At 37.9% G+C, this 13,911-nt stretch overlaps 1 protein-coding gene across 3 annotated transcripts in view; it reads right to left on the reverse strand.

Moving 5' to 3' along the window:
* nlgn3a (neuroligin 3a) overlaps positions 1 to 13,911 on the reverse strand; it is a 267,704-nt gene that overhangs the window by 72,924 nt on the left and 180,869 nt on the right. For all 3 annotated transcript variants that reach the window (XM_065249245.2, XM_065249243.2, XM_065249242.2), the window contains one exon: positions 13,476 to 13,661. In XM_065249245.2, the coding sequence (XP_065105317.2) occupies positions 13,476 to 13,661 (186 nt within the window). The remainder of the gene's footprint in view (positions 1 to 13,475; positions 13,662 to 13,911) is intronic.

Consider the following 13,911-nt stretch of genomic DNA (forward strand, 5'->3'; position numbering starts at 1 on the left):
TGGTGGTGGTGTAATTGGGTTGGGGGATGTTTTCTTGGCACACGTTAGGCCCTTTAGTGCCAATTGGGCATCGTTTAAATGCCACAGCCTACCTGAGCATTATTTCTGACCATGTCCATCCCTTAATGACCACCATGTACCCATCCTCTGATGGCTACTTCCAGCAGGATAAAGCACTATGTCACAAAGCTTGAATCACTTCAAAATGGTTTCTTGAACATGACAATGAGTTCACTGTACTAAAATGACCCCCACAGTCACCAGATCTCAACCCAATGGGGCATCTTTGGGATGTGGTGGAACGGGAGCTTCGTGCCCTGGATGTGCATCCCACAAATCTCCATCAACTGCAAGATGCTATCCTATCAATATGGGTCAACATTTCTAAAGAATGCTTTCAGCACCTTGTTGAATCAATGCCATGTAGAATTAAGACAGTTCTGAAGGCGAAAGGGGGTCAAACACTGTATTATTATGGTGTTCCTAATAATCCTTTAGGTGAGCGTATGTATGTATAGAGGCACAAGAAACGGTAAAAATACGCAGCAGATGTGCATTATGCATCTTTACTGCTTAAACACAGATTTATCCATGTACTTTTTAAACAGTTGTCCTTTCATGAAAACATATTCATCCCATGGTGGTAGCTTCTGCTAAATAATCAATTTTTCTGATATTTATTTTATAACAATGACATGGTCTCATATTTGGCCTTGTGTTTGTCACAGTGCATGTGCTTTAGAAGTCATAAAGCACAGTCTTTTGTGACTTCAGGGATTATGCAATGCAGAGAAATGCAAATCTATGGACTTTGCCGCAGGGCAATTTGGTGTTATTAGAGCAGAGGTGATTGTCATCATTATAATTTGGCCTGATCCACTGCTAATGAAATCTTTAACAATCTTTTATAAATGGAAGTTTCATCCCTAATCAAAGCACTTTTTGATCATTTTGATTTCGAATGAAGCGCTTTTATAAAACAGCACTTTTCCTGAGTGCACTGAAAATTTGTTGCTGCACATTTCTTTATGTAAAAGTCTATTAGACCAGGAAGATGATGGAGCTCTGAGGTCTCGATACGTTTGGCGGCTATGGGTCTGAATGAAAACATTTGAGAATACACAAACAAACGCACACTAAAAAACATATTTGGTCACACTGTGTGACTGCAGTATATCCACAAATATACAACAATTTTGTTGTTTCAAAGCTCACATTATTGAGTTCCCAGTTATATTTCATTCAAAGCTGCATAATCTGCATTATTAATTGTTTGTTATAATAACCAGTAGACAATTGTATAAGGTATAAAGTACTGTAGAGATCTTCTCTGATCCAAAGAAATGGACCCAACCCGAAAAGACCTGAATCACTTTTTACCTGAACCCAACATGCATAATTTATTTGTAAAAGAGACAGAGACGATTCGAGACAGACCCGACTAAATGTGACCCGAGACAAACCAAACCAACTGGCTTTTTTAACTAGACTGGACCCGAATGTAAACTGCACTGACGTATCTGCAGTCTGCAGCCCCAGTCAGACAGAAAGAAAGCCTGCTGCTAAAAATTTATTGACATGTCTGGCTAAATGAAAATGAACCTACCACCAGCCACAAAATGTTTTAAGATTTCTTCGCAACTGGGGGGAGAGGATGGTTGGAAAAGGACTCAACGGACACACACAAGATAGTTCAGGTTTTCTCAAGTTTGTTTGGCAAAAACACAATTTTAAATTACCAGATGTTGCTAATATTAAACCCCACTCGTGTCCGAGGCACACATAAAACTTTCTATCCCTAACCCGTTCGGGTTGGACTTCTGGTTTTCGAGTGGAGCCATGAAGACATCTACTTTAAAATTAATTTCTATGAACAAATCCCATTATGAAACTATAAATATTCATTAGAAGATAATTTTATTTTGACATGTTAAATTGTTCAGTTTGTCTTATCTGTAGAAATATATACAATCTGAAACGCATTGAAGACTTAAAGGTAGAGTAACACATGATCCTGAAACATTTTTAGTTATGCTGGTTAAAAGTCTCCTCACATTATGATAGCAGTCACTATGTTAAGTTGTTTACATTTATTTGTAGAAACTTAATGTCACCTGTGAAAGGCTAGGACCAAAAAATGTTCAACCAATTATAGATCTCGGTCCAAACGGACGTTGCCTTTTCTGTCCTTCATACGTAAGCGTAATTTAAATGCCCACCGCGCAGTCCACGCAGACACCATACGTCATCGGCGCGTTCACGTGCGCTCACCTCCTGTCTGTAAACAGCGAGAATGGCAAACTTTTCTGCTGAATTGACAACCTGCACAGGAGCCACAAAACGAAAGACATCTTTTATAACAACAACAGCAAAAACTGCCTGGATAAGCCAAGAACAAAAACCCAAATTAAAATCGGTAGCTTTACTGCTTTACCACGAGATGCAAACAGGTGCAGGAGGCAAAGGGTCTGAAAGGGTCGTTGCACTGTTTATTTTGGTAAGGTAGGTATGCGATATGTTTCTATTGAGATGGATTCAGATATTCTACTTTGATGAAACGAATTTGTGTTCGTTTACGGACTAGCATAACGGTATAGTTACTACGTCTACACAACGGAAAGTGTGCTTTAACTAATTCTGATGTAAACCAGTTGTTTGGTTATTTTGGAAATGTTATCCACTTTGTACTGCAAAGTTTTCTCACTAGTGAATGAGACATGAGATGTGACCGTCTGATCTGTGCGTGTTCATTTGTTTTGAAAGAGGCGTGACTTTGGATGGCGATTTGAATGGAGGGTGGGATCGTGATTTCATTGCTAGGCGGCTACCGTTAGCATTTTTCTAAATGTGAAACCCTACCTTTAAGTTTCAATTTGATCTCCATCTGTGTTACAGTAGCTGTGATTATTCTTTGCTATAGGATTGCCCTTCCTAAAATTCAGTGACATTATGATTTCAGACTATACACCTTTTTCACAAGACGTTGAATGATCCATTATGCTTTGCACAGTCACGCAAGCAGGATGCTTAAGAAATCCTGTTTGCAGCTTATACAGTATACGTTATACATTTTATGGTAAGATAAGCCACATAAAGTTTATGTAACAAGTCATAGCAGAGCTCTTTTGTGTATTACTTTCTAAGCATGCTTGTAAAAAATGACTTTCTTATTTAGTATTTTTGTCTTGTTTTCAGTAGAAATATCTAAAAATTCTTAAATTGAGATGCTCTCTCTTGAAGAGCAAAATGACCTAAGAAAATAAGTCTTGTTTTTAGACCAAAAAAATATACGATTTAGGTGAATTTGTGCTTAAAACAAGCAAAAATTATCTGCCAATGGGTTTTTTTTCTAAAACACATAATTCAAGCAAAATTTTTCTCACCCCGTTGGCAGATATTTTTGCTTGTTTTAGCACAAATTTACTTAAATTGTATATATATATTTTTTTTTTTTTGTCTAAAAACTAGACTTATTTTCTTAGGTAATTTTGTTAATCAAGAAAATACATCTTGATTTAAGATTTTTTTTATATTTGTACTGAAAACAAGACAAAAATACTAAGTAAGAAAGTCATTTTTTTTGCAGTGTATAAAGACTTTAAAAATGGCAGTCATGTGATGTTTACTTGTATTTTCAGGAACTGTTTTCCAAACCGACAAAAATTTGTCTGCTAAAATGTATGTGTACAAAATCCTTATTATTTATATTTTATTGTACACTATTTTGTTTTTAAACTACAAGCAAACACTTTCTCTTTAAGTCTTCTCAAATTAATTCTAGCACAACTCATTGAGACATTAGGGGGTTGGGTCTTTATCTATTCAGGTGTGAATCACATCAATATTTATGACCATTGACCCTCCCTTGCAAATTTCCTTTACACAAGAAAAAGTGTCTTACAAAAGTCAAATCAATATATTGTTTCATGTGATTGAGTGGGTAAAATGGTTTTTACATCTTTTTGTAGCGAATTCTCAACTCTTTGTTTGTGATCAGTGTGTGTTCCTTGGCCTTATTTCAGCAACTTTTAAAATACTGTATATTTTTACTAACCATGCACGAACGTTATTGTAGTAGCACAGCTTGTGCTGAATATAGTGTTATGTGATATTAGCCACCAATATATTTAAAGCAACTGAAAAAAGTCCAAATGTAAGAGCATGTCAAAACCTCCGCCAGTTTCCCAACTCTCAGACCCCATGAGGTTAATGCGTTTCCATCTGTCCAGGACATTTCTGTTTTCTTTCACTTTCAAATCTATAATATCAACAAGCAACGACAACATTGGTTGGTCGTGTAAGCAGGAGTGCGAGATTATTTAACAAAGACCATAAGGAGCTCTGTCTGTTCCTCAGCTGTACCACCGCCTCTATTGATGATTCTGGACAGCAGTCAATCACTTACGTTGAGATTTTCATTGATCATATGTCTCTCCACTACTCCTTTATTTTGTAGCAGAACCCACGTGATGGGATTATTTACTGTGTAAGTTCATTGAATGTACTCGCCTCGACCTCCGCTTTTAAAAATGTGAACTCCTGATGACTATGAGAAGGAATTCATGTCATTTTAATACTTATTATTATTTAAACTATGTGTGATTCAATGTTAAGCAGTAATTTAATTAAAGTACAAATGCATAAAATTTATTCCAGCTATAATACAAATATTTTGTGCTGAACAAAAAGAGTTCATGGGTTAAGGTTGATGTACTATGCAATAAGTAACAATAAAGTAAATAATAATAATAAAGTCAAGAAAGACATTATTGGCACACTATTGTTTGCTTCTGGTCATAAAACTCCTATTAAATATTCTTTGTGTAGCTGTTGCAAACGATTTGAACAGCACAAATTCTTCCAGATCCTCCATTATTTTAATCATAAGTGACGCTGTTGCTAATAGCAAATACTTAACAGAAGTGCAAAGCATCCAACAAATAGTCGCCCCCAGCTACCCATTGTGAAGTTAAGAAAAAGGTGGATATTTCAACCATAAGAATATTGGAGCTTTGATTTTAGTAGAAACAAAACGCCAGATTTTTGGTCTTTTCCAAAGGTCAAGTGTTACTTGTGAATTTACAGAGTTTCTTCATGTACATGTTTGTGCCTGTTTTCCTGACATTTTGCAGAACGGGGTTGTGCTCACAGGCTTCTTGTAATGGGGTCACACAAACAGTACATGTCTCCACACATGGGAAATAAAAAGTGTCGCTCCTTCAAAACTATCTTGATCACAGCGTAGGAAATATCACAGCTGTGTGCAGGTGTGTTTACATTTTCACAAGCCTGAAGATATGTGGACCATCGAATAGCCAACGTGTGCTTAATGTCACAGCGCACAATGGCCACGATTCACAATGTGATCCAGTGCTTTACTGAAATAAATAACTGGAAACTAAATCAACAGATGTTGACGTGTCAGATTTACATTTGTCTGAATACAATAACATTGATCCAGTCTCGAGTCAACGTGGTAACTCAAATGCATGAGGTGAATCTCAATGTTAGCACACGCTTGTTGAGTCTTTTCATAATCCCCTTTTGCTCAGACTTTAGACCGATTAAAGTCAAACTGTGAAATGCCCTGAGCATCAATTATACGGTCATAAAATATTAATTACAAAACCAAAGAAAAATATAATTTTTAACAACTTCTCCTGGGGTAAAATGAGGTACATTTCCATGTATCCTTGAGCTGTGTCTTTACCTAACAAACTACACCGAATGCCAATTACTTAAATCAACACAGCTGTCTAAAAGATAAGCGTAATTATTTAAGAAGTTAAGTGACAGCCTTGTTTAAGCTGAAGAGTAAAGGCGTGAAGTATTGAAGCTAGTAACAATAAAACATCCGAGTCGTGCTGTAAGGTGAACGCTTTAGTTAACCTAAGTGCTTACGGTACACTAAAAGCAAATGGACTTGCTTAACGCCGGTGTGTATGATATTAAAATCTTAAAGTAGATTGATCTCCCCCTGCCAATTCGCTATCACTTAAATTTAGCCACATTATGGTTGACTACAACCAGAGATTTTTGGCTAGCAGTTTGTTGTATACTACTATCAGTGTTTCCCATACATAGGCTCTACTTGGGCGGTGCGCTCAGGTAAATTGCGACCCACCCAGGTAAAAAAAATAACTTTACGAATTTCCGTATTTTCTGAACTCGAATAGATGACCGTGTTTTGGAGAGAGAGAGCGCGAGAGAGAGAGGTGGGGGTTGGGTGACCGTGAAGATGATGCATGCGTCATAAACTCATCATCCAGCGCGGCAAACTGGATCAACTGCAGCAGCACATACGGAGCAGCCAGGGAACAAAATGGTCGCATATGCTTATGTGCATATGTGTTTATAGCATCTAAGTTGGCTTCATTTTGCGTGCAAGCACGTTGTGTCTCTCCCGTTGAGTGTGCGTTCACGTGCTCTCTGTTTCTCAATGAATTGGGTGCGACGCGAAGCAACCTCAGTGTCACATTGTATCCTTTCATGTTTCTGAACTTGAGCAGAGTTTTACCATTAGAGGTCTTTCTTCACTGAGGACGCGGGACCCGTACGGTTCCGGGTTTATATTTTAAATGGTCAGTTGGGTCCGGGTCGGTCCTAGTTCATGTCTTCGGGTCCCAAGTCTGATTAATATTGTGTGTAAAACCCGAGTCGATGGGAGAACGGCTGTGAGCGCTACTGCGCTAAAGCTCGAGTGCTGTTTCAGCGTGCCTCCGGTTTCTATGGCGATAGCAACTGGCTCTTGTCACGACCACGCGCCGCTTCATTTTCTTTATCCCATTTTTTAATAATCTTACTATTAATAGACCATATCTTTACTAAAATCTAAACAGTTTGCACAGAGATTGTAGCAAAAAGCAGTGCTAATACTGAATGAGCAAAGCTCTAGCTGACTCAGGATATAAAAAACGCAAAGCTGTAATGTAAAGTCTGTCATCGGGACAGCAAGTAGACTTTTAAATCTGAAATAATGAGTGGATTAAGCTTTTTTTAATTGGCAAAAGAGAAATAGAAAGCAGAAGCAGTAAAAGTGCCTATCTTATAGAAGTTATTAACATTATAACATCAGTCACATTTATAATCTATAGACCTGCACTGTCTATATAGGCTATAGTATACATAGTATTGTATATAATTGAGTTTGATAAAAGGGGTCATCAAATTGCTTCATAAATCAGTGCAAAAACATCAAGTGTTTTCGTGGTGCTTTGACAAACAGTGTCAGCTTTGTTTATGGCAAAAAAAGTTTGGGGTGGTTAGATTAATGAACTATAATGTGAAATTAATATTAATGTTCAATAATTAAAAGTATTGTGTTGTGTCACACATTATTAGTTCTTTGTCACATGTATAGTAGACCATTTTTTGTCGGTGGATAATAATGATTGCCCTTTTCACCAGCTACCACCACAAGTAAATTTCAGATCTGTGGGAAACACTGCTACTATCATTATAATGCCATGGCAAATATCGTAGTGAATGGACATTAGTGTTAGACATTAGTGCCTTTATCTTTTAGTTCACCGGCTCGAGTGGCTCTCGTGCGGTTTTGTCATCACGGTTAAATCGACCACCTTTCATAGCATCCCGCTAATAAAACCAGCACAATTTAGTGTGTGCATATTTATGGTCCTCAATAACCAAAAAGTCTCCATAAAAAATAAGAGCTGACATGGGTGGAAGGAATCCTCCACCGTAGCCCCCGTGAACCCCCCTATAATGTATGAGACGTTCCTTTAAAAGGGGAGCATGTCCTCGTGAGCCGGGCTTTTAGGCTGATTAGTTACAGGAATAGAAAAAAGACTTGCAGTGACCTTCACAATCACTGTTGGTAGCCCTCCAACATCCAACACATACACACACACAGCCAAAGCTTCAGACTTTTAATATTCCGGCTCCAGCCTGTGGATGTCTCATTTGACATCATAATTATTATTAGGAGAGAGAAAGAAAACGGCAAATCTGCATGTTCAATTAGAGATGACCCTGATGCCAAATAGATAACACACAAGACTGGCTAATGTCCTTGATTTAAAACGCCTTTACATTCTCCATCATTCATTTGCCCTCTCTTCCAATCCACTGATCCTAGAAAGACAGGTGAAGAGGAGACTCGACTCCATTTGAAGAAGAGCCAAAACCTGAAGCAGATAATGCCCATGAAGGACCACTCGCACAAAATGCCCATGAAGGACCTTTCCTGGTCCAAGAAATGCAACAATAACCCTCAAACCTTCTCTAATGTAAGCACTACTTGATAAAAGTGTTGAACCCATGACTAAAATGAACAGGCATTTATTAACTCATATGAGTGCTCCTGCATCTCTGACAATCCAGCACTATGTAAACCATACTTGCAACAGAGGTCACACGATCCCATATAAGCCCATCCCACACAAACTTTTCACAGAGATTTTTCATCGGAAAAGCGATACAGGTGATTGGCCTGAAACTTAATGATGGAAGAGGATCCACAATCCATTGCGCAGCAGGGGCCTGGCGGGCAGGCTAACTCCTGCGGTGGACGGGGCTGATGAATCAAGCCCTCGCTTCTGGACCGTCACACACCCAGACAAGGTGAGCTCCATGTGGGAGCAGCAGGTCCCATAAGATGAAGACGGGTCACAGTGGCCTCATTAACACCACAAAGACACACACTTGCCAAGCAAGCATCTCAACCCTCAATCATGCACACAAGGGTTTTTTGATCTGGGATTTTGGTATTTCAGATGATGGGATTCAGGTAATGGTGTTGTCTCGAGTTGGGGTCTCAGGGTTAGGGTAAATGTGAGTGACTCTCACACAGTGGATTCAGGGGATTCACCCGCGGAGGGATTTCACCTCAGATTTGTGTTGGACAGTGTGAGAAATCTGCAATACAGTTTCAAGATTTAGAATGTAAAGAAATCTGCGCTTTTGAATCTCGTGAATAAATTAAGACTATGGGGCCGTTTCCCGGACAAGGTTTAGATTAATTCAGGACAAGGCTTTAATTATATTAGGACTTTTAAGTCGTTTGTACAAACATACCTTACAAAAATCATTACTGCTGTGAATCTTGAGGCATAACAATGGTACTGATATATTTTAAGATATGTAAATATCTAAATATTCTTAAATCAAGATTCTTAAATCAAGATGCATTTTCTTGATGAGCAAAATGACATAAGAAAATAACTGTAGTATTTAAACAAAAAAAATAGATTTGAGGGAATTATATATATATATATATATATATATATATATATATATATATATATATATATATTTCTTGAATTATGTGTTTAAGAAAAAAGTTAAGAAAAACAGTTCTTACCCCATTTGCATTTTTTTTTGTGCTTAAATGACTTGGCATAATAATTTTTTGTCTAAAACCTTGAAAATGTCATCTTTTTTTTTAAGGATTTTTTTATATTTGTACTTAAAACAAGACAAAATGCTCTTTTTTGGAGTGTACATGATATACTATTTTGTGTTGCACCTATTAAAAAGTAAAATATGATTCTTATGTTGATTTTAAGCCTTACTTGATCATTACCAGACCTACTGTAACCACAACTTACCAATAAATGGTATTCCTGCTCTTTTATAATACATCAATATGCTTATACCACCGGTCTGTTGAATGCTTTATTCTGATTGGCTGAGAAATGTTCTGTGGGTGTTGATTATTTTTCTGTAAACCGCACACCTAACCTGTCAAATGTCTTGAAAACAGTCATCAGAGCAATGCTTTTGGTAACCGTGGTACACTGCAAAAAATGATTTTCAAGAAAAATTTTCTTAGTATTTTTGTCTTGTTGCTAGTAAAAATATCTAAAATTTCTTAAATTAAGATGCTTTTTCCTGATGAACAAAACAACCCAAGAAAATAAGTCTAGTTTTTAGACAAAAAATATACAATTTAAGTGATTTTGTGCATAAAACCAGCAAATAAAATCTGGCAATGGGGTAAGCAAAAAAATATTGAGAATTTTTCTTAAACACTAAGGGCGCACTCACATTATCCAAACCAAACCAAACCAAGCCCCAGCGTGATTGTCACCCCTCCCTACTCCCCCAGATGCACGCACTCACACTGTACTTGTATCGATCAGAGTCCGGGCGCGCTTTCGTCATTAAGATGCGATTGTTTTGAAAAAAGCAGGAAGTAAAGCTCTCTCTTAACACTGGAACCCACCATATTGATAAGTCTGTGGTTTTTTTTTCGTCGTTTGGTGCGCGATTACAGACAGCCCTCTCACATGTCATCATATTGCTTAGTTGATCTGTCACGTGCGCAGCTCGGACATTCACGTAACCCCGCGGCGTGCATCAAAAGGTTTTTACGGAGGCAGATGAAGGTGAGTGGTCGCGCAACTGACATCTTCACCTTTTGAATCGCGCTCAGGCGCGAATGCGCTCACACCACAGCCTTCCGCGCCTGAGCCCAAGTGAACCACGCTCCGGCCCACCTCTGCAACCCGGCCGCGGCGCGAATAACCAATCCGCGCTCGGGCGCAGAACAGAGCGATCACACTAGTCAAACAAACCAGGCTTTGGGGGTCAAACGCGCCCGAGCGCAGTTTGGTTTGGATAGTGTGAGTGCGCCCTAAATTCAAGAAAAATTCGCTTACCCCATTGGCAGATTTGTTTGCATGTTTTATGCACAAATTCACTTAAATTTGTTATTTTTGGTCTAAAAACTAGACTTGTTTTCTTAGGTCGTTTTGCTCATCAAGAAAAAGCATCTTAATTTAATAATTTTTAGATATTTTTCCTGAAAACAAAACAAAAATACTAAGACATTTTTTTCTTGAAAATCATTTTTTGCATAAGCTGAATAAATGACTTCGATCCTTTGAATTATTTGAAAATAATGCACACCCGTGGTGTAATGGCGTAACCACCTTAGGTGTGCATTATTTTCTTATAATTCAATGGCTGTCGTCAATTATTCCTTACATATAATACACCATAAAAACCAATACTACTAACATGTGTTACTGTAACTGGTAGAGCACTGTGTTACTGGTGCAAAAGGTCATAGATTCAATCCCAGAGAGCACACATACTGCAAATGAATAACAATAAATAATAGCCCTTTGTTAAACAAGTACAGTACAGTATAATATCTCTGTGAACTTGCAGCGCTAACAGACACCAGAAGTATTATTCATGTCCCATGATTTTAGTCTAAGATTATTGTGTGAATTGACTTGATAGAAAAGGACAGACTGGATGGATTTTTTGGTAGAGCATTCCTTTTGCCATTTCAGTTTGGCAGGCCGGTTCACCCGCTGTGATGTCTAAAATCACAGCTTTGAGAAGTGTTGCAGAGCTCGCTGATTGATATTGGTAGCACTCGCAGCGAGTTTCCTTTTCGCAATAGCCGCCTTCCTGTTTCAATTTTCCAGGATCCTGATAGTTTGTAGAGACTGCCCCCCCCCCCACTCCCCACGGGTACACCCAAGACTGATTTTTTATCTCCTCAAACCAAGTAGTGCATATGCTACTATTCAGAGGATATATCAGCATCAGTAATATCCAATTTACTGCAATGGGAACGAGACGACTGATGTGAGCGTGTAATAACACGCTACATGAACCTTGGCAATATGGAGTATGTGAATAGAAAAGACATTTATAGTAAAAGAAATCAATCCAAATGCAAATCCATATTCAAAAGAGATCAAAGCAATTAAAAACGCTTTGATGCAAAGAAACAGATCAAATGATTCATACCAGGGCTGAAATGTCTAGGATTATTTCATACAGAAACCCAGCCACAACTTTCCAGATAGAGAGAGACACAGAATCTTTACGACAGTCTTTGACAGAACTGCTTATTCTTAAGATGCATGTTATATATAAATTGTTACGACATTTGTCTTAAAGTTTTATATTTTGACATATTTAAGTTCAACTGTCAATTGGATGCCATGAAAACCCACAAGGCCTCCTGAGATCAGGCTCTAGATTTACATTGATATGCTACAGCTGCTAAAGTGATAAATGTAACCTTAGTAAGTCCTATGATAAACTGCTGTGTGTTTATGGCTGCATAAATGCATAATTATACATGTTAATTTACACGCTTTGTTTGCTATTCACTGGACGTCCATCATGGCTGGCGTCAATTAAAAATACTTTGATGTTTATTGCGAAATATCCAAGAAGCTGTCAACTGAAAAACAGCACATGTGAACGTGTATATCATTTATATTGTCTATTATGATTTTATAGCACATGTGGTAAACAACTTAGTCACTTCAAATGGAGTAAAACCAACAAAAGTTCAAAACGTTGACTGTTAATCTCGAGCATAGCCATAAGATTCTGGACCACACCGGTGATTACTACAGACTTAGTTTGTAAAAATAAGGATTTAATAATAATAAGGCACTTGAATGGAAAATAAATAAATGTGGAAAAAGGATTTTCGTATATTGGATTAAGTTCCTGATTTAATACCTGCAGGTGTGTCTTGCTCTTTAATGGTTTTCTCACACTAATCTTATGTGAAACCAAACAAGTCTTTCTTGCAAAGTTACAGATTTTACATGGTAATGCTATTTTGTGTTCTTATGTTTGATGTTAAGCAAGGGATAATGTACATCCCACCGGTTGTTATTGTAAAACCTGGACAAGATGATCAGGACCTGAAGTGGAGACAACCAGATGGATAGATTACTGTACGTTATAACTTACTTAAAACGAGGAACATGTGGCATGTGACTATGTGGCACATAAGTAAATAATTGGACACAAAATTTAGTTTTTGCCAAAAATTATACATTAAACATCTAAAGTCCAATTTATAGTTGTGTGTAAGGTCTACACCGTAGGTTTTTCGTAGCATGTGCGTAGCTCTGCGTAGCCTGACATGCACCTGGTCAAATTTTTTACAGCGTGCCAGTTCTATGTGGACCACAAGCACTGTGATTGGTCCACTAGAACCCCTCCCTTCAGGTAAAAAAATGTCTTAGGTATTTCCGTTTGCGAAGGCGAGAACAAAGATGGGCCAAGTTGAGGAGTGATTTAACTCAAACTGCAACATAAGTCACTGTTTATTTACTTCCATCACTGCTGGTCTTCTCAAAACATACACAACAATCTGCCGTTTTTTTTTCTTCGTCTGTGGATTAAACTGACCAAGCTGCTTCTTCATTGATGATGGTCACGCTGCTACTGTGGTAACACGCGTGGATACTGCCTACCAGTGGTCTATATGTATAAATGAAAACTGATCCGTCGTGGCTACGCTGTAGGATGTACGCACAACTATAATGAGCCCTTAAGATCAACATGAGCAGTGTGACTGACCAGCCATCTAAATAGATGAGTATAATACCATGTGAAAATTATAAATGGTTATTTGCAGTGCTGATCAATTTTGCAGCATCTTTCTACTCCACAATATCCTAATAAAAGACTTTCACTCTCACAATTTGGTGGGTTTTCTTCTATATAAAGAAATGTTCTCATACCTTCAGAATGGTGCGATAACGTCAGCAAGCTCACACAAGAGGCACCAATTCCTGATCCAAAAACAGTGATGCGATTGGAATCACCACCAAAATAGCCAATGTTCTCACTGATCCAGCGCAGAGCCTGAATCTGATCCAGAAGCCCATAATTCCCTTTAGCAGCCTGGTCTCCTGTGCTGAGGAACCCTGCAACAGAGATACATAGCATATAAGGCACTTCATCTTAACCAAATTCAAGTGGTATTCGCTGATACAAGCAGAATATATAAATGTATAAAATGAGACTGAATACTAGTTTAATCCTGTTGTTTCCCCTAAAGTACATATAGTATTTAAAGGGGACATATCATAAAAATCTGACTTGTTTAACTGCTATAAATGGATCCTGAGTGCTTGTATCAAGCTAGAAAATGTGAAAAAGATCAACCCAGTAACT

This window comes from Paramisgurnus dabryanus, chromosome 16 (assembly GCF_030506205.2).
Source record: "Paramisgurnus dabryanus chromosome 16, PD_genome_1.1, whole genome shotgun sequence".
Lineage (NCBI taxonomy): Eukaryota > Metazoa > Chordata > Actinopteri > Cypriniformes > Cobitidae > Paramisgurnus > Paramisgurnus dabryanus.